This window comes from Mauremys mutica, chromosome 7, assembly GCF_020497125.1.
Source record: "Mauremys mutica isolate MM-2020 ecotype Southern chromosome 7, ASM2049712v1, whole genome shotgun sequence".
Lineage (NCBI taxonomy): Eukaryota > Metazoa > Chordata > Testudines > Geoemydidae > Mauremys > Mauremys mutica.
This window is the reverse complement of record NC_059078.1, coordinates 111,366,474-111,392,359: the sequence shown is the minus strand read 5'-3', so window position 1 is coordinate 111,392,359 and position 25,886 is coordinate 111,366,474. Positions and strand designations below refer to the sequence as shown.

Genomic DNA, 25,886 nt, shown 5'->3' with positions numbered 1-25,886 from the left:
TGTGGACAGTATTTGTTTTTCCTAAACTATTTGTTGAATTTGTATCAAATTTTTGAGTTTTGTTCAGCTGAAAAATGCATTTTTTGGCAAACAGTTTATTTGCCGGAAAACTATTCAGAGGCATAGTAAACACTGAAATCAATGGGACTACCTGAGGAGTGAAAGACTACTTTCACATGAGTAAGAGCAGGTCTGCACTTAAAGAACTTAAGTGAAGATGCTCTTACACCAATGAGAGAGCTTCTCCCATTAGCATAGTTAATCCACCTCCATGGAGGCTGTAGCTATGTCAAGAGGAGAAGCTCTCCCACCAACATAGCGCAGTCTACACAGGGGGTTAGGTCGGCATAACTATGTTGCTCAGGGGTGTGAATTTTGTGCACCCTTGAGCAATGTAGTTATACCAATATAAGTCTGCAGTGTAGACCTGGCCAAAGAATGGCAGAATCTAGTCTATTGTAATATAAAGCTTGATTAATAAAAAAATAAAAACCTTCATTTAAAAACTCCATTTCCTAATCCAAATAAAAATATGAAGCAAATAAAAATACTTTAATTTCAATATTGTCTTCCCTCTTCTAAATTTAATTCTATATTTTCCATCTACATGGAAATTTTATAGCTGCTTGAATACTAGTAGACAATATTGAGAATGTTCAGAAATTTTAAGCTAAATCTCGAGTAACTACATACAGGGATTTTTCCCTAAAAGCTTCTCCCTCATCAAAATTAAACAAGAAACTCTTGCTTAATATCTTCAGTATAAAATTTGGTTTGAAATAAAGTACACAAGCTCAAATGTAAGAACAAATATCAATTATTACTAACTGAAGATCAGAAATGTTCTCCTCTTACCTTAATGCAGAGTAGACTCCCAAAGATAGGAAGGTGTAGTCAGGATCATAGTACAGATACACAGAGGACACACAGTATGGAAGAACATCAATTACACCCACAGCAATTATCTTCCCATCTAGCCAATACTGCTGGTGAAAAGAACCATAACCACAATCGGGACCACTGGGAGGATTCTCTGCCTAAGGGAAACAAAAAAGGGGATAACTAGTGATTAAACAAGTTTTCTGTATAAACAACACTGAAAAAAGATAGAGAGCAACACACACAATGAGATCTTATTCCACACTACAAGGGATGGACACACAATTTGAAGACCCTCCACTTCCATGCAACATATGTTCCCTATCACTATTATACAATAATGCAGTGTGAAGTCTCCATGAATACCTAAAATCTTGAAGTATCAAAATCAAATAAGATGGACAATCAATTCCTGTTTTGAAAAACATGCATTTCACAGAGTTAGCTTTATAGCTTGCAGGATGGTGTCAATGCATGGTTCTCTCTATAGTCATGATCATTAGTCTAAACTTTGTGTACCAAACATCAGAAAAAGGATTCTGATGAAATTATGAGCATTCAAAATTATCTGGGTTTTTTTCCCCAGATTGTTATATGTGCAATTTAAAGCAGGGTTGCAAACAATGCTTTTCTATGATATGGCCACGAGTCTTTTCCTACTTCTACCTTTATAAGGGACACGCCACCAAAGGTGTGTGTTATTTAATATAGGTATTAAATATTTAAATAGTATTTATAAATGCTTTATATTTCTTCCACTCATTAATATCCTCTTGTTGATCTGTTAAGAATTTATTTTCTAAAAATTATATGTAAGATCAGGGTGCTGAAGAACCAAATTTAAGCTTAGTCTTGTGTAGCATGTAACAGAAGACTGCAGATAATTCTTGTTGGACTAAGTACTTAGAATTGTAAGCAATGTTTTTAGTTTATTAGCAATGGGGAGCAAGAAATAAAGCAGGAACGGTCTGTTTTGACTCTTTTCCCTTCAAAGAAAGAAAGTGTGCAATCTTATCTTAACATCACGCATTGTTAAATAAAACAAATGGCTATGAAGGATCTGAATACATGTAATGATTCTTGTGCAATATATAAAGGATCTAACCTTAATTTTTAAAGCCACCTTCTAGATTTAATAGGTCCTACAGGGATCAAAGAATGTGTCAGAAAAAGCTATGATATAGGAGCACAACCTTGAACTAATGACGTTATGTTAGTTTTGCAGAGTTGCTGGAAAGAGATTAGATTTACCCTTCTATATCTGCTTTATGATTATTGGAACAAACCCATTTTTGTATAACAAGAACCTCACCTGTAATCTTGTTGTTCAGATGGAAAAAAAACCCAACATACACCTCTACCTCGATATAACATGATACGATATAACACAAATTCGGATATAACACGGTAAAGCAGTGCTGGGGGCGGGGGGCGCTGTGCACTCCGGTGGATCAAAGCAAGTTCAATATAACGCTGTTTCACTTATAACACGGTAAGATTTTTTGGCTCCTGAGGAAAACGTTATATCGAAGTAGAGGTGTAGTCCTCTTCTGATCAGTTGCTGGTATAGATTACCAATTTCAATAATACAAACTGACTCAAGGCGTCAATAGTGTAATCATGTAGCATAGCACAGAGTGCTATATTAATATGAACAATTCTGTCTAAATGTGTAGGTTTGAGGTTTTTTTATTATTATTCTTAAAACTAATTTGGGGACTTATTTTTTGCTTCTCCCATTTTGGAAAAGTCAAAAATGTTCAGAAGTAGGACTTTGAGGAGCTCATCTCAAGGCTTGTCTACACTGCCCCATTGTTCAGACTACAGGGGAATAAACAGCAGTGTGCACCAAAGGGCTGTTCTGTAACTTCCCTGTGTGGACACTGAGCGCAGAACTACAAGGTACCTTGTTTGCATTAATATAGTTAGAGCAGTGGTTCTCAAACTTTTGTACTGGTGACCCCTTTCACACTGCAAGCCTCTGAGTGGACCACCACCACCCCTTATAAATTAAAAAAAAATGTTTTTATATATTTAACACCATTATTAATGCTAGATGTAAAGCAGAGCCTGGGTGGAGGCTGACAGCTTGCAACCCCCATATAATAACCTCAGGATGCCCTGAGGAGTCCTGACCCCCAGTTTGAGAACCCCTGAGTTAGAGACAGTGTAGCCATAGTCTCAGATTCCCACATGTTGTTAAACACATATATATTTCCCCTAGAGGAAGGCTGGATACAGGTGCAACACTGACTCATGCATCTATTTACCAAAGAGTGTTGCTAACTAGGTTGTTAAATGCATACATGAATATATTGTACAATATGGGTTACTGTTACTATGAGAACCTTAATTATTACTTCGTACTTTCTTCCTTTTGTGTATACCTTACTGTCAATAAGACTGCTACACCGTTTCAATATAATATTTGCATTTTAAAATGCTTTCTGTATTTTACCAAGGGTTTCCACTGTAAAATTATTTTCAAGAGAAAGTGCCAAGTTCAGTGAAGCACAAAGTTTGAAGATGAGTACTCTGCTTTGTAGGGTTCAAAAAACAAACAGGAAAACAATCTTGGCAATGTGCTCTCATACATAATATTAGAGTACAATATTTAAACTCTAGTAACACTTTTTGCTTTACTACAAATTGTCAGGATTTCTGAGGATTAATTTATGGTTTTATGACAAGAATATTTTGAATATGGTCCCAGATCAACCCAGAATTAACTGCAATGCAGGACAAGATTTTGTTCATGCCTCTTCATTTAATATATTACTTTCAGAATACGGTTATTGGAAGAAAAGTGTGAGGAGAGGGGAAGAACACAATACAGACCAATCCTGTCCCATGCTCATAACAAAACTGATCAACAAGACAATTCTGTAACTTCTGAAGTGGCCAAGCAGTCCACGTTGTACTGTTGCTACAGTTAAAATCACTATCCTTTAAAACAGTGAACGCTGAAATACCTTGAGACTGTATTTAACTAAGCAAGGGAGAGAGGGTGTAGATTCTAAACAACAGTATTACCATAAAATATGGACGCTATTCTTATTCTTTAAAAAAAAAAAAAGACCGCGCAAGAGGACAAAGACATACCTCAATATCAGAAAGGTAACAACATACAGAAAACATTCAATGCTGATGGTTCCACGATCGCTCCACACCTACCAAATGATACAGAATTGCACATTTCTTCTATGGTGAAGGAGAGACCAAGATCTCATATCCAGATATATACAGCAGTATTAGAAAAACTCCATATCCCACACTGCCAAATACAAGTTGGGGGCTTGTCTACACAAACATTTAGTTCATGAAAAGTTGGGGTGAGCATCTGCCCCACAATAGCCTGCTGTGCACTAACTGTCCATGGGAACCCTGCTGATGTACACTAACACTTCATTAGTGGGCTTTAATCCACTCCCATTTCAAAGAAGGGCAGATCAAAGTGTAATAATGAACTGCTAAGTGCACATCAGCAAGGTCCACCTGAACAGGCAGTTTCAACAGGCTACTGTGAGATAGATTCACACCCCAGCTTGCTGCAAACTAAACGTTAATGTACACAAGTCCATATTGTCACCACAGGACATGCACAAATCATCTGTAATCACACAACATGCAGTACTCGAGTCTCATAAGCTATGTCCTCAGCAAGATGCAGTCCTACGATCCATGTAAACATGGCACCCAATTCCCTTCAAGTCTCCCTGTATGTCTTGAGTCATCTATATGCTCTAGTAACAGAGTCTGAAAGCCCATGCTCCCTCAGTGACTTAAGTGCAAACCTAAAATTATGTCAAGTTACAGCAATTGCTTTCAGTGCAACTTCACATGTGTAACTGAGGGCACAGAAAGAGACAGATGGCTATTCATCCTTTAGTCCCATCCAAAATTACCTTATTGGTCACTTGTGCTGTTTCAGTCAAACACATTTTTTTACTTTTAAATGGAGCAAATGTCATGTGGTTCCATTGAGACACAACAAACATGTTACCCTATTGTGACGGTGCCCCCCCAAAAGGCTTTATGGAATATGCTTATGATTGCACGTGTGACATAACTAGAATATGTTTTAGGCTACATATGCCATGTAACATATCTATGTAAAGGTTATGATCTACTGAATGTATTTATCCTGTTTGTATGCGTGTATCATTTTTGTATTTGAAGTTATGAATATTGGCTGTGTACTGGCTTGATTTTAACTAGCCTAGTAGAGCATTTGGTAAGCTTCTTGAGAAAAGTGCAAATTAAGTGCCCAATCAAAAACCACTTAAGCCAACAATGAACTTGAAGATGCCAATCCACATCTGAGCCTTCCCAGGAATGTGGCTTGGCTGGTAAAAACTGAGTCATGCATGGACGTGTGACTTGCCCATGTGACTCCAAAACTCCATCTTGGAGCTGAATGTTGCATAGAAGTAAGGAGGGGGTCTCCACCCACAAGAGAAAGTCCACTTAAACCCCTGGGAGACCTCTCCATTTGGATATCATCTGGCTAAAGAGAGAGCCTCTCCACCCCCAAGGATACCTGAAAGGAACTGGAACAAAGGATAGTAATAGGTCAGCACATGACTGTTTCTAGAACCATCCTATCATGTATCTGAAGATAGTTGAAGATTACGCTTAAACAACTCTTGTACAAATGCAATATAGGATACTATCTGCTTACTCTAACGTCTAGAAGCATATATATATATATATATATATATATATGTGTGTGTGTGTATATATATATACACACACACAAATACATGGTTTTCCTTTCATAGAATCATAGATTATTAGGGTTGGAAGGGACCTCAGAAGGTCATCTAGTCCAATCCCGCTGCTCAAAGAAGGACCAATCCCCAGACAGATTTTTACCCCAGTTCCATAAATGGCCCCCCTCAAGGATTGAACTCACAACCTTGGGTTTAGCAGGCCAATGCTCAAACCACTGAGCTATTCCTCTTCGTCCCTTGTGTAATATTTGGGCATTCCAAGTTTTCAGAAAAATGAAATGTATTTTTACATAGAGGGAATAGAGGGAGTACTAGTTTGTGAAGTCAGGAATCCTGACTTCTATTCCAAGTAACAAAAGTGATTTGTTATGTGACTTTGGCCAGAGAAATTCCGTGTCTCAGTTTTTCTCTGTTTAAAATTGGTACAATACTGTTCTCAGACAGGTATTGAGAGGCTTACTGTTTACAGTACTTTAGAGTATTCAGAGTAACTAGTGGAGAATCTCAAACTGTAAAGTATTTGTTGCAGAAGAATCTTCAGAGCTGATCTTTTTTCTCAGCTCTCTAGGGAGTGGGCAGGTCAGGGTGGCTGGCTGTAGGGATATAATTTATTGTTGTTGTGTGTTTGTACAGGCAGTCTAGTATGCCGATTAGGTAAGTATCTAAAGCCAGAGACTGGTTCTTCAAACTAAGAAAAAAATCATCTTCTAATTTAAAATGTATTGTACAACTAATTTTGGCATGCCATTTTCTTTACCATCTAGTTCCCTTTAATCCTGAATTCCACAGTGTTCAACTTAATTATCCATCCTGTCATGTTTGTCACTGGACAACAAGTTCTTTAGAAAGAACTGCTTTTCACTCAATAAATCTGATATTACCGTCTATTGCCAATTGTTTTGCGTTACAACAACAGAAGGTGAGTTTAAGTGAAGAATTTTTATACCATAGCCTAGACTGAATAGATGATGGGCAGTTGAACTTATTCTGATCGGTACCACATGTCAAAAATTAGTCACATGAGCAAAAATCATTTCAACTGACTTGTTGAACAATTCAGTCACTTTTACCAAACAAGTAATTCCAATGAGAAAGACCATGCAAGTAGTGTTTACAATATGACCATTTATAAAAGGCACAAGAGAAAGTATTTGGCTATAGTCATTACAAACTAAATGCATTGAACCAGAGCTAAGACTGGAGTACACAAGCAAGATTAAAATCTTATTTATGAAAGCTGCATGCCCTACATCTATATTTTCCAAATATTCCTCCATTTAAAAAAAAATATATGAAATAACCTTGTCAAAATTAAACCTCTAAATGGAACAATTTCAAGATTTTACGGCCTAAAACTCAGATGTTTCTCCTTGCACAGATTTCGCCAATTGCTTTTGCAACCAATAACTGCAGTGTGGTATTCCTAACACTAAATAGGACAGCTTGTGCATCAATAGAAAATGTGGACCTTAAATTATAGTGTGTATTCAAAGACTTGTTTCTATGCAGATCTTATATAAGTTATGTTTTTCCTTATATAAACTATTTGTTCATGCAGCAGCTACTCAAAGACAAAAAACCTTGATTTTTGTATTTTAAAAGAATCATTTAAAGTAAATAAATTCAGAATTTTAAAACCTTAACCATATGTCAGAGTTATTTCTATATTAGATCTAATGATTAATTCTTCATTAGGGATTATTTTCACATATATGTTCCAAGAGAAAGCAACACTACCTTAAGCACCAGCTCTCATGCGGACCAGAGCTCTTAGCACTTTCTGCAAGCAGTCAGGAGTTAGTTTAGCCATTATTTCAAGTTAAAACAAAATTGAAACTGCTCTAATTTGTGCCTGCTGTTATGTTTCACTGCTCCAGCATTGTCGGAGCATCATGCTCTTGCCCCTTGCATGCACTCAGAATGCACATCACCCTGGCAACAGATGTTGATCAGGCCCTCAGCAAGAAGACATGGACTGAAATACACTCAATATATTAAGAGCAATACGTTTTTCTATTTTCATCTCATTCCACCAATAGAGGTGCAATAGAGGTGCACTTCTATTTGAAGAGTCACATCCCAGTACCTTAAATTTAGCAGAAAATACTGTATTACGCTTTTGCATTACATAGCTTCAGAAACAAGTACTTGTGTTTCTTGTAAATTAAACTGCTTCTAATTTCTTCACAGGTTAAAAAGTCAATCTCTGTGAAGCAGTAAAGTTGGAAGGATAAGCTTTTATCCACATGCAAAAAAAGTTTAAACTTAAATATCTGAAGTTAAAAACTGTCCAACCCGATTTGTTGAACTTTCAAAAAAAGGTATATAGAATGACAAGCAGCACAGCGTATATAGAATGACATTTCAGCTAACGTGCAGTTGTTTTGTGGAGTAAAAGAATGCCTGTGTGTGCACAGATGGTAGCGAGTAGAGGGAGAAAAGGCCATCTCAACGTCATCTCAACCAAAATGAATCAACGAACCTCCGCAAAAGAAGCACAGGTATCAAGTACAGTATTTACTATTTCTACCTTAAGTATTCCCACTATTAATTCCCACCAATTCAATTATTGTAAAATATTATGAACAAATTATATTTTACAATGAATGTATTACAGGCATGCCAATAATTCCGGAAAAGTGTTCTGGAATCTACGTTATATTAAACAAAACCTCACCGAATCAAGTTTTATTTTACACATTTTCTCCTTTCATGCACAGTAATCTTTTGTAACATATTATTCCCCATGCTCCCCAATATCTTAGTGAATGCTCAACTCCATTGAACTTGAGGTCTTGTATTAAATTCCATCTAGTGGCTTTTGAGGTACAACAGATCTAGAATACAAAGTCAATGTGAAACATTGATCTGTCCCTCAAGAAATGGGTGCACAGAACCTTGCACTATTGAAGTGTCTTTCTGGGACAATGTTTGGGACTCGCTATGTTAAGTACACCATAATTGACACCAGGTGATTAAGACATACTGTACAGGGCTCACCTCATCTACCAGAAACACTGCACCCTAACTCTTATTCCACAAAAACTCTGAGTTATTCTGATTACTACAAAAAGTGCCATGGCTTCTAAGATTAATGAGTCAAGAAATGGAAGGTCAAAAGCACTCTGTGGAAACAGTCTGACATTAGAAATAGTATTCCCTTAGTAACGCAGTTTAAAATATTTATGCCTTCAGGGTTTTAAAAAGACGGTGTCTAAAGACAGCATGGTCCAAGTGAAAAAAAATAAGAATTTTAAAAGCTAATAGTGTTTTTTCCTCATTTAATAAATTACATTAAAAAGAAAAACACTAGAGGGGAAAAAAAAGCTAAACCTCAAGCTGAGAGAGAGAATCACAACACAACTAGGTATGCTGTGATTAAGGGCTATACAATATTATTAAAACCCCAGGCCCTCACAAGTCTGAGGCAAATGACCTTGAATGCTAACTTTTCTTCAAACAAGACCTAACATTTGGGTTATTTTTATTATGGTATTTTAAAGGCGATGGGCTTGATTCAACCCTAGGTTAGCAGAACATGGTACAAACTGTTGGGTGGCCTGGCTTCAGGCCATCTGGTACAGCAGGAGCTGCTGGTATCTTGTACCATCCCAAGGCTTCAGACACCCACCCCCTCACAGGGTGCTGTACCCTGAGTTAACAGACACTGACTCACAGAAAGCAGCATAGTTTATAATTGAACAATTCATGTCTCACCACTAGCCATTCATTAACCTGTGCCAATATATCCTTATTTTATTATCTAGTGGAATTCATTTGCCAGTTTTGTTTGCTGTTTTTTAGCACAGGAAATAATGAGAAAGAAAAAAAGTAACAAAATTCAGTATTTACTTAGTTTGAATAGATTAGTTGAATATATTTTTGAAAAAGTATCACATTTTAATTTAAAAAACAGACAGGGAAAAGGGTAAAACAGTCCCAGGAAGTTTTTTGTATCAGCTAAACATAAGGAGAGAGGCAGAATGATAGAAATAAGAATGTCCTATATGTTCTGCAGCAAATCTCTAAGTGTAAACAACTTTTACATTCACAGGGAGACCAACTAAATAATTTAAATCCCCAAACACAACAGTGTGGGATATCTGAATATATCACACCATGCTCCCAGTCAACAATTTGAAGTTTTATACAAAAATAAACTAAATTAGTTTTCGCCCCCACCCCTCCGAGGGTTGAGGCTACCAGGTCACAAATGCTAATATGAGGTATCAATATGAAAAAAATCAATGATTCATTGGTGTGTGAATGATAAAGATTTACTGATATGGGTGCAGTCAAAAATGTAGATTTAAGAACTAAAACCAGGACCAAAAAAAGGTAAACTAGTTTATATCATGTCAAAAAAGTACAATAAAATGTATTTTGTTACATATTAATTCCATTTAACATCATATTCAACTAGCTACCAATTCTATTAACACCAGAGGATTTGATTCCACTCTGACATCATACCATAGTGGCTATACATTTTTACATCTCAATGTTGTATCATTAGTGCTTTAAATCATATTTAATATTAACTTCTATCATATAATATATTGTATTGACCATAAGTCCAGTAATACAGTGGAATATGTTCATAGTAAATTGTTATATTGAAACTTCACGTATTGTAGTCAATGTCCCAGATTGCTTTAATGCATGTCAGTCACTTTCACTTTTCTTATAGAAGCTTTACTTTATTTATTATTATTAATTTGTACAACCAGGGCACTTAGGAGTAATGGTCCAGGACCCCATTGTGCAAGGCACTGTACATAAACAAAACAAAAATATTCTGCCTCAAAGAACTTACGATCAAGGTAACTGTGTAATTTTTACTCCTATATAGTCTGATCACTACCTATTCCTGTTGTATCTTGGAATACAGCAATTATCACTTACCAGACGGAATGTAACAACCGTAACAATTAAGAGGATCATACTTTCTCTCTCTTCTGCTATGGATGTAAAGAAGAAGGTGGGAAGACAAGTCTATACTACCCATAAAGGGAAAGGAAAGGAGGAAATCTCTGGCTTCTAGTCTAGATACAGTTTTCCCTGCGGTCAGCGAAATTAGGCTTTCAAAGTGCCTCCCCAGTATTCTATGTACCTGGCAGCTCGCCATGCTCCTGGGGGTCCTAGAGGGAATCTTTTGCAGGGTGTGCCCTCACTTTTTATTGGAACTCTGCTGATGTTGGAGTTAATTGTGTGAGGTTCCTGCATGCTATCACACTAACATTATGCCGGTTTACTAGTCAGACTGAATTACAGTATGTGGTCTTTTTTAATTTCTTCAGTTTTGGCGGCTTTGAACAGTCATGCTCACTTCTTCGGTTGATGCAACGTAAGCTATATATTTTCAACAAAGAGGACACTGATAAAAGCAACTCCTGGAATATATTTGAAAAATGTAAATCTTTGCTGTTTTTCTTGTAGCTGGTAATAATTCTCTATACCCACAAGGGAATAAATGTGGAATGACTTCACAGTTTGGCCAAATATTTTTATTTCCCATTTCTCACAAAATAAACGACTGAACCAAACTTCAGCACTCATATGAATCCTTATAGGCGTCAACAATGCTACAAGCTTTAAATTGATTTTTAATTAGCTATGATAGCTAAGCCTTATAGTACCACAATTTTAATAAAGCAAACTCGCTGCAGTATGTTGCAATTATTGGATGAAACCTAGGCATACAATCTATCTCAGGTTTGCTTGCCAATGAAGAAACTATTTTCTCTAAACAACTTCAATAAATGTATATTCAAATTTTTTTACATGAACCAGTATTGCATAAATTGTAAAAGCAGCAAAGAATCCTGTGGCACCTTATAGACTAACAGACGTTTTGGAGCATGAACTTTCGTGGGTGAATACCCACTTCGTCGGATACAAGTGCATAAATTGTAGTTTTTCATTATGAAATTAAACAGAATTATTCACACTGTTCTAGGAAAAAAGAGAACTAAATTAAAGTAAATGGTGAAGATTAATAATGGATGTCACCCTAATCATAATGGGGGAAAATATTGGTGTCTTAAATGTTCCAATACTGGATTACTTATGGGGAAATATTTTTGTTTTAACTACATAGGGTTTCTGCTTTCATTTGAAAAGAGTTTCCTAATTTGCAAGCTCTTACTATTAGTGTATCTGAAAAGCAATTGGGATTGTTAGTAGTATATAAATGGTGTATCCAACATCAAAGGGAAAAGGAAAAACAAGCAAGACCTGCAGCTTGTAGTCATGCACTTTCTCATGTGATCCTGACAGATCTCACAGGCTAAACTGGGTTGGGAAAAGGAGATAGTGGGGCCCTGATCCTGCGAATACTTGCACATGTGCTTAGCTTAATGCACTCTGAAACTCTCATTGGAATCAATGGGACCACTCACAACGCAAAAAATTACTCAGGAATTTACATCTTTGCAGGATTAGGGCCTTGGATGGGAAACCAATTATAAAATCTTTGTACCAAAAAGCATTGTACCCCAACAGCTCTGAAGTGAGGATTTTATATGCTAATGTTCATAACCTCTAGCACAGAGGTGGGCAAACTATGGCCTGCTCCCGGCTGGCCCCAGCCCCTCCCCTGCTGTCCCCTCTACCCCGCAGCCTCAGCTCGCCATGCTGGCAGCGCGGGGGTGTGGTTGGCTCCGGCCGGGCGGCGCGGCTCAGGGGCAGATTTACAAGCAAACATAGGGTGCCCTGGCACGGGGGCCCCTAACAACAGGGGGCCCCAGGGCTGGGCACTCGGGCAGCTCAGCACCGGAGCACTCCCCACAGGGAGGAGGGGCTGCACTGTGGGGGCAGGGGAGCAGGCGGGTGGTGCGGGTGGGAGGAGCGCGGGGAACGCGGCCGGAGGACTCAGAAGGAGCACCGGGTGGCCGTACAGCTGGCCGGAGAGAAGCGGCGCTTTGAAGGGGAAACTGCTGCTTCTCTCCGGCTGCGCGGCTGCCCCTGCTCCTCCTGAGTCCTCCGCCCATGTTCGCAGGGTCATATTCCAAAAGGGGCTGGGGGGGTGGTGGAGGGAGTCCCAGGGGGGCAGTTAGGGGCAGGAGGTCCTGGGAGGAGGCAGTTAAGGGGTGCTCAGGGGACAAGGAGCAGGGGGAGTTGGATGGGTCGGATGTTCTGAGGGGGGCAGGAGGGGGCATGGGGTAGGCTAGTTGGGGGGGCACAGCCTTCCCTACCTGACCCTCCATACCGTTTCGCAACCCCGATGTGGCCCTCGGGCCAAAAAGTTTGCCTACCCCATCTGTAGCATTTTGAATGTGCCCTAGTTTTAAAATACTTATAGCAGAAGAGTGTAAGGCTATGGTGTAGCGGGGTCATCACCCTGCTCCAGCCCTGAAGGAGTTAAAAACAGCTCTGGGAAAGGGCTGTCCCGGGGAGCCAATAGGAAAAGCTGGGAGGCAGCCAATCAGGGCCACGCTGGGCCCTATAAAAGAGCTGAAGGGCCAGAAGGCAATGGAGTCTTGCTCTGGCCTTGGAGGGAGACAGGCCTACCTGCCTGGGGGCAGTGTACTGGATAGAGCAGTGCTGGGAAGCTCCAGCCTGGCAACTCCCCAGGCTGAGGCCTTGGGTCAAGGCCTAAACAGGTACTGGGGCTGCAGGGATGTAGCCCAGGATTAGGCAGAGGCAGCTGGTCCAACCTCCTTGCCAATTATGAGTGGCCATTACAGACTGCAGTCTGCCCCAGTGAGCAGGGGCTAGATGATGACTGGCAGTAGCCACTGAGGCAAGGTGGGTTTAGAGAGTTGGGAATTCCCCAGGGAGGGGAGACCCAGAGAGTGGAAGTACTGCTGGGGCAGAACCCCGCGGTAAAGGGCACCGGGGTCCGGGAGGGACTCGGGGCCAGCAGCAAGCGAAACACCTGGCCAGCAGAGGGCACTCCGAGGCTGAAAAAAAGCTAATTCCCAGACAACCAGCAGGAGGCGCCACATCAGTGAGTCATCTCTTCGCTACATATGCGTTATATACTTATGAAGGGGTTTTTTTGGTTTTTTTTATAACAAGTGATTTTGAGTTGTTCATTTTGGAACACTAAATTTCCCTGAGTTTGTCCACCACAGATCAAATATGTGAAGACAGACTGCTGGTCTTTAATCAAGAAAGTTGTCTGAATGTTCTGTAATAACATTCCTATCAGTTTTATAACTGAAGTTTATAGAGCAAATTACTACAGGTCTGTCGCATCTTACGTGCATTTAACATGCGCGATTTCAGCTTTACGCGGTTGGTAAAAACAAAAACAAAAACCCAAAAAAAACCTACTTTTAATACTGTATCTGTAGTGCGGGCGATTCTGCCCACCATTCAACTCAATGTAATTTTGACTATATGCGGTTTTCGCTTTACGCGCTAACCGCGGAACGGAACCTCCGCGTAAGATGAGACTCGCCTGTACTTACTTTTTAATTTGATTTCTCTTGCCTAGGTTGGAACAAAAACAGAGAATGGAAATATCCTGACTGAGGTAAAATTTCAAAGCTACCTTCAGAAGAAAACAATGTAGTTTAGGCTTGTATATCCTCATGTCTTGTTTTTAAGGTTACTTACATAAGTATAGCTCTCTCCTCCATACAGGAGGCAGGAGTAATAGCCATTAGAAACTCACTTTAATAGATAGAAACTTAAGGATGAAGATTCAAAGGGGAAGAAAGAAGGTTCTCACAACCTTTGTAGGACTGAGGCTCCCTAGTGAAAGAGGAAGCCTAACCTGGGGTCTAAGGTAAGTGACTAGTTTAAGTAATCTATGGAAATGCTGCAAAATTTTGACAAGCATCCCTAGTAATGAATCTTAATGGAACTAGGATACTGATTTATCAGACTCTTCTTGTAAGAACGCCTAGAAACAGGCATAAATTCAAAGAAACTGCCTGGTGACACCTTGTCACTGTTGATCCACACTGAAAACTGTAGAAAGCTGGCTGATGACATCATTAGTGTCCAACAGTGTCTGGTGCAGAGCCTGCTTTTGCATTTGCTTCTGTTGGCTTGAGAGTTATGACCCTGGCTACTCCCTTGAATTTTTCTCTTGCCCCAGCCTACATGGCTTGAGCAAGGGGGCTCTGTATCGGCTCTGGACCTCCTGAGGAAGGGAATGCCTCACTTCTTCATAGTTCTGCATCCAGGGGCACTGGGAAGAAAAGGTGGTCCCAACTAGGCCCCATCTTTCCCCCCGCTTCACAATGCTGCAATATCTTCTGAGGCTACTTCTGTTTTAATTTCATCTTGTCCTTTTACAGAGGCTTGTATGATCCTACTCAGTTTATTCTGCAAGATTCTCATACCTTTTTTAATCTCAGATAGAATGACATCAAATGTCTAATCAATTGGTTGCTCTAGTTACTATGTATTTAATTCAGAGTGGTAGCCATATTAGTCTGTATCAGCAAAAAGAACAAGAAGTACTTGTGGCACCTTAGAGACTAACAAATTTATTTGGGCATAAGCTTTCGTGGGCTAAAACCCATGAAACCCACTGCATGCAGTGGAAAATACAGTAGGAAGATATATATACACTCATTGAACATGAAAAAATGGGGGTTGCCAAACAACTCTAACAAGACTAATCAATTAAGGTGAACTATTATCAGGAGATAATCAAAAATTTTTTAGTGATAATCAGGATGGCCCATTTCAAACAGTTGACAAGAAGGTGTTAGTAACAGTAGGAGAAAAAATTGCATGGGGAAATAGTTTTTACTTTGTGTAATGACCCATCCACTCCCAGTCTTTATTCAAGCCTAATTTAATGGTGTCCAGTTTGCAAATTAATTCCAGTTCTGCAGTTTCTCGTTGGAATCTGTTTTTGAAGTTTTTTTGTTGAAGACTTGTGACTTTTAGATCTGTAACTGAGTGACCAGGGAGGTTGAAGTGTTCTCTGACTGGTTTTTGAATGTTATAATTCTTGATGTCTGATTTGTGTCCATTTATTCTTTTGCATAGAGACTGTCCGGTTTGGCCAATGTACATGGCAGAGGGACATTGCTGGCACATGATGGCATATATCACATTGGTAGATGTGCAAGTGAACGAGCCTCTGATGGTGTGGCTAATGTGATTAGGTTCTATGATGGTATCTGAATAGATATGTGGACAGAGTTGGCAACGGGCTTTGTTTCAAGGATAAGTTCCTGGGTTAGTGTTTTTGTTGTGTGGTTGCTGATGAGTATTTGCTTCAGGTTGGGGGGCTGTCTGTAAGTGAGGACTGGCCTGTCTCCCAAGTTCTGAGAGAGTGAGGGATTGTCCTTCAAGATAGGTTGTAGATTCTTGATGATGTGCTGGAGAGGTTTTAGTTGAGGGCTGAAGGCGATGGCTAGTGACGTTCTGTTACTTTCTTTGTTGGGCCTGTCCTGGAATAGGTGACTTCTAGGTATTCTTCTGGCTCTATCAATCTGTTTTTTCACTTCAGCAGGTGGGTATTGTAGTTTTAACTTGATAGAGATCTTGTAGGTGTTTGTCTCTGTCTGAGGGATTGGAGCAAATGTGGTTGTATCTTACAGCTTGGCTGTAGACAATGGATCGTATGGTGTGGTCTGGATGAAAGCTGGAGGCATGTAGGTAAGTATAGTGGTCAGTAGGTTTCCAGTATAAGGTGGTGTTTATGTGACCATTGCTTATTAGCACTGTAGTGTCCAGGAAGTGGATCTCTTGTGTGGACTGGTCCAGGCTGTGGTTGATGGTGGGATGGAAATTGTTGAAATCATGGTGGAATTCCTCAAGGGATTCTTTTCCACGTGTCCAGATGATGAAGATGTCATCAATGTAGTGCAAGAAGAGTAGGGACTTATGGGACGAGAGCTGAGGAAGCATTGTTCTAAGTCAGCCATAAAAATGTTGGCATACTGTGGGGCCATGCAGGTACCCATAGCAGTGCCACTGAATTGAAGATATACATTGTCCCCAAATGTGAAATAGTTGTGGGTGAGGACAAAGTCAAAGTTCAGCCACCATATCTGCTGTGACATTATCGGGGATACTGTTCCTGATGGCTTGTAGTCCATCTTTGTGTGGAATGTTAGTGTAGAGGGCTTCTACATCCATAGTGGCCAGGATGGTGTTTTCTGGAGGATCACCAATGGACTGTAGTTTCCTCAGGAAGTCAGTGGTGTCTTGAAGATAGCTAGGAGTGCTGGTAGCGTAGGGCCTGAGGAGAGAGTCTACATAGCCAGACAATCCTGCCCTCAGGGTTCCAATGCCTGAGATGATGGGGCGTCCAGGATTTCCAGGTTTATGGATCTTGGGTAGCAGATAGAATACCCCTGGTTGGAGTTCTAGGGGTGTGTCTGTGCAGATATGTTCCTGTGCTTTTTCAGGGAGTTTCCTGAGCAAATGGTGTAGTTTCTTTAGGTAACCCTCAGTGGGATCAGAAAGTAATGTGGCCTGTAGAATGTGGTGTTAGAGAGCTGCCTAGCAGCCTTCGTTCATATTCCACCCTATTCATGATGATGACAGCATCTCCTTTGTCAGCCTTTTTGATTATGTCGTCAGAGTTGTTCCTGAGGCTGTGGATGGCATTGTGTTCTGCACGGTTGAGGTTATGGGGCAAGTGATACTGCTTTTCCACAACGTCAGCCCATGCACGTCGGTGGAAGCACTCTATATAAAGTCCAGTCTGTTGTTTCAACCTTCAGGATGAGTCCACTCAGAATCCTTCTTTTTGTAGTGTTGGTAGGAAGGTTTCTGTGGATTAGAGTACTGTTCAGAGGTGTGTTGGAAACATTCCTTCAGTCGGAGACATCGAAAGTAGGATTCCAGGTCACCACAGAACTGTATCATGTTCGTGGGGGTGGAGGGACAGAATGAGAGGCCCCGAGACAGCACAGACTCTTCAGCCGGGCTAAGAGTATAGCTGGATAAATTAACAATATTGTTGGGTGAGTTAAGGCCACTACTGTTGTGGCCCCTTGTGGCATGAAGTAGTTTAGATAATTTAGTGTCCTTTTTCCTTTATAGAGAAGCAAAATATGTGTTTAAATGGCATGTGTGCTAGACTTTACAAAAACTAGACAAGCCATTTACCAATGTCTCCATTTGTATATGGGGGAAAGGTGAAGGATAAGATCTTAAAAGGAAAAAGCTCACAACCAATGTCTCCTCAGCTGTAGTCACTTAGCACTAAAACTGGTTAAACGAAGAGTTAAAGATGATGACCACTACACAGCAATGCAACTAAAGACTGTGGAGAGCAAAGGATGGACAAAAACACAATGGGCTGAATAAGGAGGGTGAAAAGTTTTCGTATTGATTGGTCTTCGCCTTGTGACCAGTGAAGACAGAAAGAACAAGGATACAGACTAACACAACTACCCCTCTGATAGAAAACAGGAAGAAACTGCACAGAAAACTGACATTAAAAAAAATCAGTTATTTTTATCACAAATTGTAAGTAAGGGCTAACAGGATATAATATAGAATTTCCTTATATACCAATCCCATTAATCTTAGTTCTTCTAAAACATCAGAAATGTATTGGCTATCAGATTTTTCTGAACACCATGAATATAAAAGGTCAGATACAAAAATTAGAATTTGTGTTGGAGCACAAACTTTTTCTTTGTTCTATTCTTCTAAAATATAAACCACATATTTTAAGCATTTCATAATAAATCAACCCTTAAATTTAACTTCTTAAATAGTAACCCATGACTTTCTTGGGGTGGAGGATGGGGATTAACTAAGTAGCATGTTTAAATATTTTTAGAAGGGGCGATCAAGGGAAGAAAATAGTTGTCCAGCCAGCAAACCAGCAGTCACAAGCACATTCATTCCTCACCCTGAAGGTTTAGCAAAACACGTAAGCAGTGCTTGCTCTGAAAGCTAGTTTGACTGGTGCACTTTAGAAGGCTGATGGCAAATCTATGGCACAGCATTGTCAATGGTAGTAACAGGTGTCTTGCATAAAGTTCTGAACCTGAAATGAGGTGATGAGAGAAAGCGAGGGAAAGACAGGGCAAAAAGAGACTATAAAGAAGCAACGTAAGTGGCCTGGGAAGAGGACAGATAGGAAGGCTTATAAAAGGGGGAAAGCAAACTAATGAGGGTAACAAAAAGATAACAAAAACCGACTAAGATTTGCTGATTACCAAAAATCTATTTAACAACTATGCTTAATAAAGATTTGCTAACATCACAACCATTTGGAACTTCAGAAGATCGTTTACTGTAGTCCTCCTTTCGTCCCCAATCTTGGTATTTTTGTAAGGTAAATTCTCATTTCAGCACAGAGAGGACTTCATGTACAAACTGTTACTTGACATTGCAACTTTCTGTTTTAAGAGCATTGCATTTTCTCCAAGTAAACACCAATGAGTACCACAAGAGAGTGTCATCACTGATATGCTTATTTCTACTCATTGAATAAAATTCTTAGCTATTCTGCTAATATTTATATGGCAGATTGCTGTGCATTGTACCACACCATAAGTCTTGCTCTTGTCTAGATAGACTGAAGGGGCACCAAAATCTTTAGCAGTGATAAAGAACTGAATGCTTTTTATATAGTCTCAGTGGGGAAAATAGGATGGTTCTCTTTACAGAGTTGTATTTTTTGCTAGAGAGTTGTCTGTTCTTCCCCTGTCACTTACTATATATGGAAGGAAATAATATTTTAATTCATGTTTAACAATTGATGGCAATACCTCAAGATTGAATTAAGTAATAAAGGCAGGAAGTATAAAATGAGTGGGAAGACTATTTTAATACAGGTTCTTGCTGCAGCTAATACAGATTAAAAATTCAAAACAAATTCAAACTCACAAGGTTTTGTTTTGAATGTTTTTCCCCCTCAAAATGGAAGAAGCTGCATCCTACTGGATTGGCTTGTGGAAATCGTTTCAGAATAGAGAATTTCAAGAATCCTTTGGCCTCAGATATACAACCCTTTTTATTTAACTTCATCTAATTGAAGACATCTGTAAGTGGTGCCACACAAAATTTAATTCAAGCTTCGAAATGTCAATAAAAAATGTCTGTAAGAAAGAATACTAGCATAAACCTAGCAGGGAAGCGTACATCAGCATCTATGTAGCCACACAAAATTAGAAATATAATGGAAATCTGCTGCCTGACTTGACGAGGTGATAAAAGCCCTTTTCCTATAAAGTCTAATGAGCTCTATTAGTCTTCAGCTTGCAGGAATGTAAAGGGGGGTGGATTCAGCAGAGAAAAGTAACAAACTCTCCACACATGGCTTCATTCAAACCGCAACATATCAAATTACTGGTGTAATTACTATAACCTGACAATTTCATTACCATCATGTGGTTGTTAACTCTTTAAGACATACAACAAAAAGAGTACCACATTTTTGTTTCCCAGTATTTGTTCTGGAAATGAAGTAATCTCAATCATCATTCCAAACTGTGAACTCCTTGCTCAGTTCTTAGTCACTAGTCCTGGATTCCTCTTTAGAACAAAAGCAGATAAGATTAAAAAGTGATGTGTTCACTTAATTTTCCTTTACTTCACAATAAACCAGTTTTTACAAACAAACTGCCAAAAAGGTAAAAAAATCTTTCTGAAAATATTTCTTAATGTTGAGTTTGCTTTTTGCTCATTTCTAGTTTACTTGTATTGACATAATAACCCGAAGTATGACATAAGATGTTATGCACAGCCTCTTTCCCCCAGCCCGCCCTCCTCCCCCCGCAAGTATTCTTCCATGGTTTTAATTCTTAAAAGAAAAAAGGATATTAAACAAACTGAGGCTGACAGATTAGCCACTTTCTAGAAACCTGCTAGTGAACATACTTTAAACCAGCAGAAGATCCATGTAACAAGCATGCATTTAGGAGCCAGCTAGGGGACTAGCTGTCAGGCTGTGCTAAAAACTTCTGCCAGCAATGAGAGCAAAGGAACAGAAAATTGGTGATCACATATAATCATAAGCATGTGAGCACAGTAAAGATCTTAGAGCCAGTTAGGCCCTGTAAACTATTGTGCTTTCAACATCTTGTGAAAATTTTCACTCACACAAAGGTTTTCCTGGTAACAGCCATCCTGGTTTGGCATGCAGGCCCCAACATTAAAAGAGTGGATCTTGAAAAGGTTAAAGTCTTATTGTACGATGTCACAACAATGGGATTGAGATGACCAGAATAAACCAATCATGCTAGCCAAACTTATGCAAAGCCAACTGATACAATAACCAACTTACCATTTGCATCCCTTTTAAGCAAAAACGAGGATGACTTATTTTAAAAAAGGATCTCTTTATAGACCTAGTGAGCAACCGCAACCTTACTACATGGTGTGTCCCCAAAAGTGACTTAGGGCTGTGCACTGGAGATGGACTCTTAAGGAAGGAAGAGAAAGGGGTTTGTTGATGGCTGAGGAAGTTAATTGCAGCATAGAACCAAACAGGCATATTCCTCAATTATTAAAATTTATTTTTTGTTTTATCTTGGATTTGGACTGTAGTAACAGAGTCAGAGAATCAGTTAAGAGGACAAAAACCAGACACTGCAACTGATAACCATTAAAATAATCAATTTAAAATAAGACACACAGCTCCTCACTTGTTAAACCATCCTTTTGTATGGACAAACACTCACTGAGGCTTGGTGCCATTAACATATGATATTACTATAGAACATGTTTCATAATTAGTATATAAAGTAAGCCTGGTCTTCAGAATACCAGGTGTCCTAAGTAGCACTGAATGATAAATGTCCTATGTGGGGGGTTGGGGAAAGCAGATTAACACAATGAAAACTTTAGAATTTTACTTCACTTCTGCCCCTTTAGTCCCCCTCAAAATATGCCAAGAGACCTTGCTGGACTGGCAATGAAGTTGATGTTGCTGGAATGCAGGGACAAAAACCACGATTTTTTAACATTAACTTAAATCAATCAATCAGAAATGTAGATGTCTTATTATCCTTTTATGACCTGATTCTACAATCCTGAAGAGCTTTGCTTGACCAAGGGCTTCCAGGTTTTGCCTCAATTTATGCAATCCCCAATACTAAAATATAGGTGTATTGTGTTTACCAGAGTCAATGGGTGGGTTTATCAAAAGAGCCTTAAGGAGTTAAGGCAACCAACTCCCACGGAAATTCCAAAGAAGAATGTGCCTCTCCCATAAGCGCCTTTGAAAATCTCAGCCTATGCCCCTTACAGATAGTCCTCTTATTGTAATACCTAGATAATGATCTGGTAGAAGTACAGTTTACAGAAGGCAGAAGAAACCAAGATACCCTGGCATTAAACAATTCCAAAGTTTAGAATTAGGATTAAATTCATACCTCAAGTGGAGAATCGCAGAGGAATCTTGTGAACTGCATGGGAGGGATTTACCAGAAGCACAGTCCCCAGAGAATGGTCAGAACAAACAGAACACACAAAACAGAAACAAGAGAATGTTAGCACTGAAGTTAAATTTTCTCTATTAATTTGAATACACTGAAGTCTATGCAGTTTTGTTTTCCAAAATAAATCATTGAAAGTAAAAGCTGCTGATTCCATAAATTAAAATAAACCTTCCAAAAATATACCACTGTATGTCTGATTTACCACTACTGGAAGATAAAACTTGAACTAATTTTACAACACATTTGAAATCTTCTGTTAAACACAAAACTCAGGCAAAAATACAAAATTGCCAGAAGGGACTAAGGAAAGCTACATAAAATTATAGTTACATATACAAAGTTTGCGTCTGGTTTATTTTTATTCTAAATCCATGCCCTGCACAAGCTCAAAGTTCCTCTTCCCACCCCCATACCTCTTGCTCCTCCATCCCCCCCACTAGTGGTGTGTCTTTTCCTACCATCCTTATCACTAAAGCACCTTTTTTTGGCCTTCCTGTTTGGTGGTAGAGATTGGTTAAATCTTAACATTTACAGGCAGAACATCATAGTCATAAATGTGCCTGCTCAGTTCCATGAAAGCCAACTTCCTGAAAGTGCAAGTGTTATCAAAACTAGAGTTTTTCTTCAACATATACTGATGTGCCACAAATAGTTTGACGTAAAAGGAGAAACTCAAACAGAAAGATTGTGATTGTGTTCAAGATTTTTAAAAAAAGACTATGAACGTACAATAATGTAATTTAGCTAATGCCATTTATCTTCTAAATAAAGCAGCATAACTTTTACTTATTTTGCACATGTATTTGTCAATATTTTAAAGATACTACAGGTATCGGTTTATCCCAAAATGATTTTTTAAATATGATCAATTTATTTAACAGATAGCGTTATGTTGCCCAGTTTGATTCACTCCTCCCCTAATTAATTTACTATGATTTATGTAGGCAAAGGATGAAGGAGTATATGTACAGTACCATTGATAAACGGACTTCCCACGGCAAATGATCTTTCTTATAACAGAATAAGGTAGAAAAATGCCAACATTGTCAACATGTAAACTACACTGGCATTGTTGACCTTGGGCCAAAGTGCTATACATATCCTAAATAAACCCTTACTTATGAAAGTCAGTTTTTGTACAGGCAAACAGCTGTAAAACAGATCACTTAAAAATTGACTCCAGCCCCCTGAAGCTGCATAAACCTGCAATACACTAATTGGAGAATCAGTGAAGTACAAACTGAGTAGTCAGTCATAACCCTGTATTATGGTATATGAGAAAAGACTGATTCTACAGTAAATTAATCAAGAGCTCAACAGAAATAAAATTTAAGATTTTTCCTAGGGCACTAATTTTGTTTACATTTTCTCTCAAACACACAATATCATGTTAACCTACAAATGAATGGTAAATATTTAGACATGTGCTTTAAGGAATGTCTATAAACAGCTGCTGAGGACAAGGGAACTGTGTGTTGTCTATAATTAGCCCTTTCAGATATGTTCACAAGGATTGGTTCAACACCCTGAGTAATTCTGAGTTTTATTGCAGAGGCATGGGAAAATGTATGGTTGTAATATTCTAATTCTACTTCTGGATTCTGAAAAAAAAGCACGTTTTATGTTTTCCAAAGAGCCATTCAAAGTTGAGGCACACAGGCTAAAAAGAGAGCAGAGATTTATAAATTCCTATATTGCTTGTCTGTTTTCCATGACCTTGATATCAATCATTATAGCCAATAGTTTTAGAAGGTTCTGGCACCAGGAAAAAAAAACAAAACAAAACATGTGTTGTTAATTTTGATGTCAGAAGACCCCCAATAGTTCTTAATCTGTAACTCTAGCTTTATGGTGCAAGTTATACCCTATGGGTAAGTAGGCTGAGCCAAAGACACTTTTCAAACAGTTTTATCGATTAAGGCCCTACTGTGCAATTCATTTGATTTTTAAAAACTTTTTTTTATCTTAACCTAAAGCTTAGTTTCCACAGCCAAAACTGCCACTCGCCAGAGAGTATATGTTGCCACAGTTATCTACATACTGTTTGTCATAAATGCAGTCTCGCTACCACAGCTACCCCAGATCATTAAAGATAAAAGTCAGCTTCCAAGAAAATATTGGAAACACAGAAGCAGCCTTTCTACTGGAGAAGTAATAACCCAGAATTATTTCACAATCTTATGGGAAACGAACTATTCCAAGTCATCCACTTGATTTCTTATCTAATTATTGCATGTTACTTTCCTCATCTAGTCATATCTGCTAAAGCTTTCACATTAAATTACACATCTATTGATTTAACTTTCCTGACATTTTACCTAAGAAAGTCAAATATTTTAAAGAAGCAAGGAACTGATTGTTCCATAGAACCTGCAGATCTAAGATTTAATGAACTCCATATTTATAATTTCAGAAAAATCAACACAAACTGTTTAATATAAGCCAGGAGCATAACACACTGTAAGTAAATTTACAAAAAACTTAGTTTCCAATCTAAATGTAAACATTTAGATAACTTCTGTTTACCTTTCAGTTCCACATGATTTTCAGTTAACAACAAACTGTATAATAATTGCAATTAGGAAGTAGGCTTCACGAGATCAGTGCTTCAAATTCAAGAAAAAAGAATGATAGTGAAGATATAGACAAATATTAACAAATAGCCCAAACAAACAACCAATAAGCTCTCCAACATATTTTACATAAGAATCTCTCTAAAACTAGCAGTGCCATGTTTTCTACTGTAATCGTAAATAAGTGATTCAATTATGCTGTAATTTTTGGCAGCAGTGGGACTGGTGAGAGGCAGAAAGGTTGTTAAATTTTGATGGAAGCCCACATCTGCTATTCACTTTCATAAAAAATGCAATCTGACCAGCAAAACAAAGGTATCTTTTTTGGGTTCAGAATCTCCCAATTTGAAGAGGAGGTCTGAAGTTAGCCATGAATGCAGAATTCAAGTTCATTCTCATATGCAAGACAATTACAAACACATTTCTAAAGCGCTGCCCCAAATGCAGGCAGTAAGTCGCTACAGTGCCTACATTTATTTAGCATAAACCTTTTATCAACAGTTATTTGCAAATATTACTGGACATCTTTTGGCAAGTGCAAACTTTTCTAATGTTAACCTCAGATAAACCAATAACTTTCAGTCTTTTATACAGTAAACAATTATAAAATGAGTGCTACATTAATTTATTATAATCCAATTATTATTATAAATTGCCTATCACTACCAAAAAACTCTTGGGGAATTAATTTAAAACAAAATACAACTAAGAATAAAAAATAGATGAATATACTACCAAAAAGCCACATTAAGAAAGCAATATTTTAAAAAAGGTATAGAAAGAACATAGGGAAGTTTTTGTTTTAACCCAAAGAAACCAGTAGAGAAGATAAATACATGCTTCTAGAAAAATAAGATTTCTGACTTTTTAGTGGGAAATTATGAGCTGCATCTGATGTTATGGGGAAATGACATCTACTTCTAACAACATGGGTTCTTTAAAAGCAAAATAGTAACCATAAATCCAATGTATATAGCATGTATGGGGAAAGGGTTAGTTCTCAGTCTTGCTTCATATTAATAATTGTATAGTGATTTGAGCTCTTCAGAGGGAAGGCAAAGTATATTCTTTTTGACAGTGTTAGTTGTTTGCTTATCTTTGCAATTCATTTTCAAAAACAGAGGCAGATTAATAGCTGCCAATTTCCCTTGGGGAAAAAAGGGTTATCTGTGAACTTAATCTTTGAACAGAGTTTTAACATTTAAAATGGAAGATGCCAAATTCTCAGCCCTGAAAACTAAAGTGATCTATCTTCACCCACAAAGACAGCCAACTGTCCACTTATCCGGTGGCTCCGGAATATTTTCATGAGTTCTGGAGCAAGCCCATTCCCTCTTCCTACCTATTGCAGTTCTGCTTGATTTAGGGGGCTGCAT

The 25,886-nt window shown here is 38.5% G+C and overlaps 1 protein-coding gene across 9 annotated transcripts in view; it reads right to left on the bottom strand.

The window, feature by feature from the left end:
- ATE1 (arginyltransferase 1) overlaps window positions 1-25,886 on the bottom strand; it is a 174,884-nt gene that overhangs the window by 95,535 nt on the left and 53,463 nt on the right. For all 9 annotated transcript variants that reach the window (XM_045024770.1, XM_045024769.1, XM_045024765.1 and 6 more), the window contains 2 exons: window positions 21,872-21,904; window positions 856-1,037 (listed from right to left, as the gene is read on the bottom strand). In XM_045024770.1, the coding sequence (XP_044880705.1) occupies window positions 856-1,037; window positions 21,872-21,904 (215 nt within the window). The remainder of the gene's footprint in view (window positions 1-855; window positions 1,038-21,871; window positions 21,905-25,886) is intronic.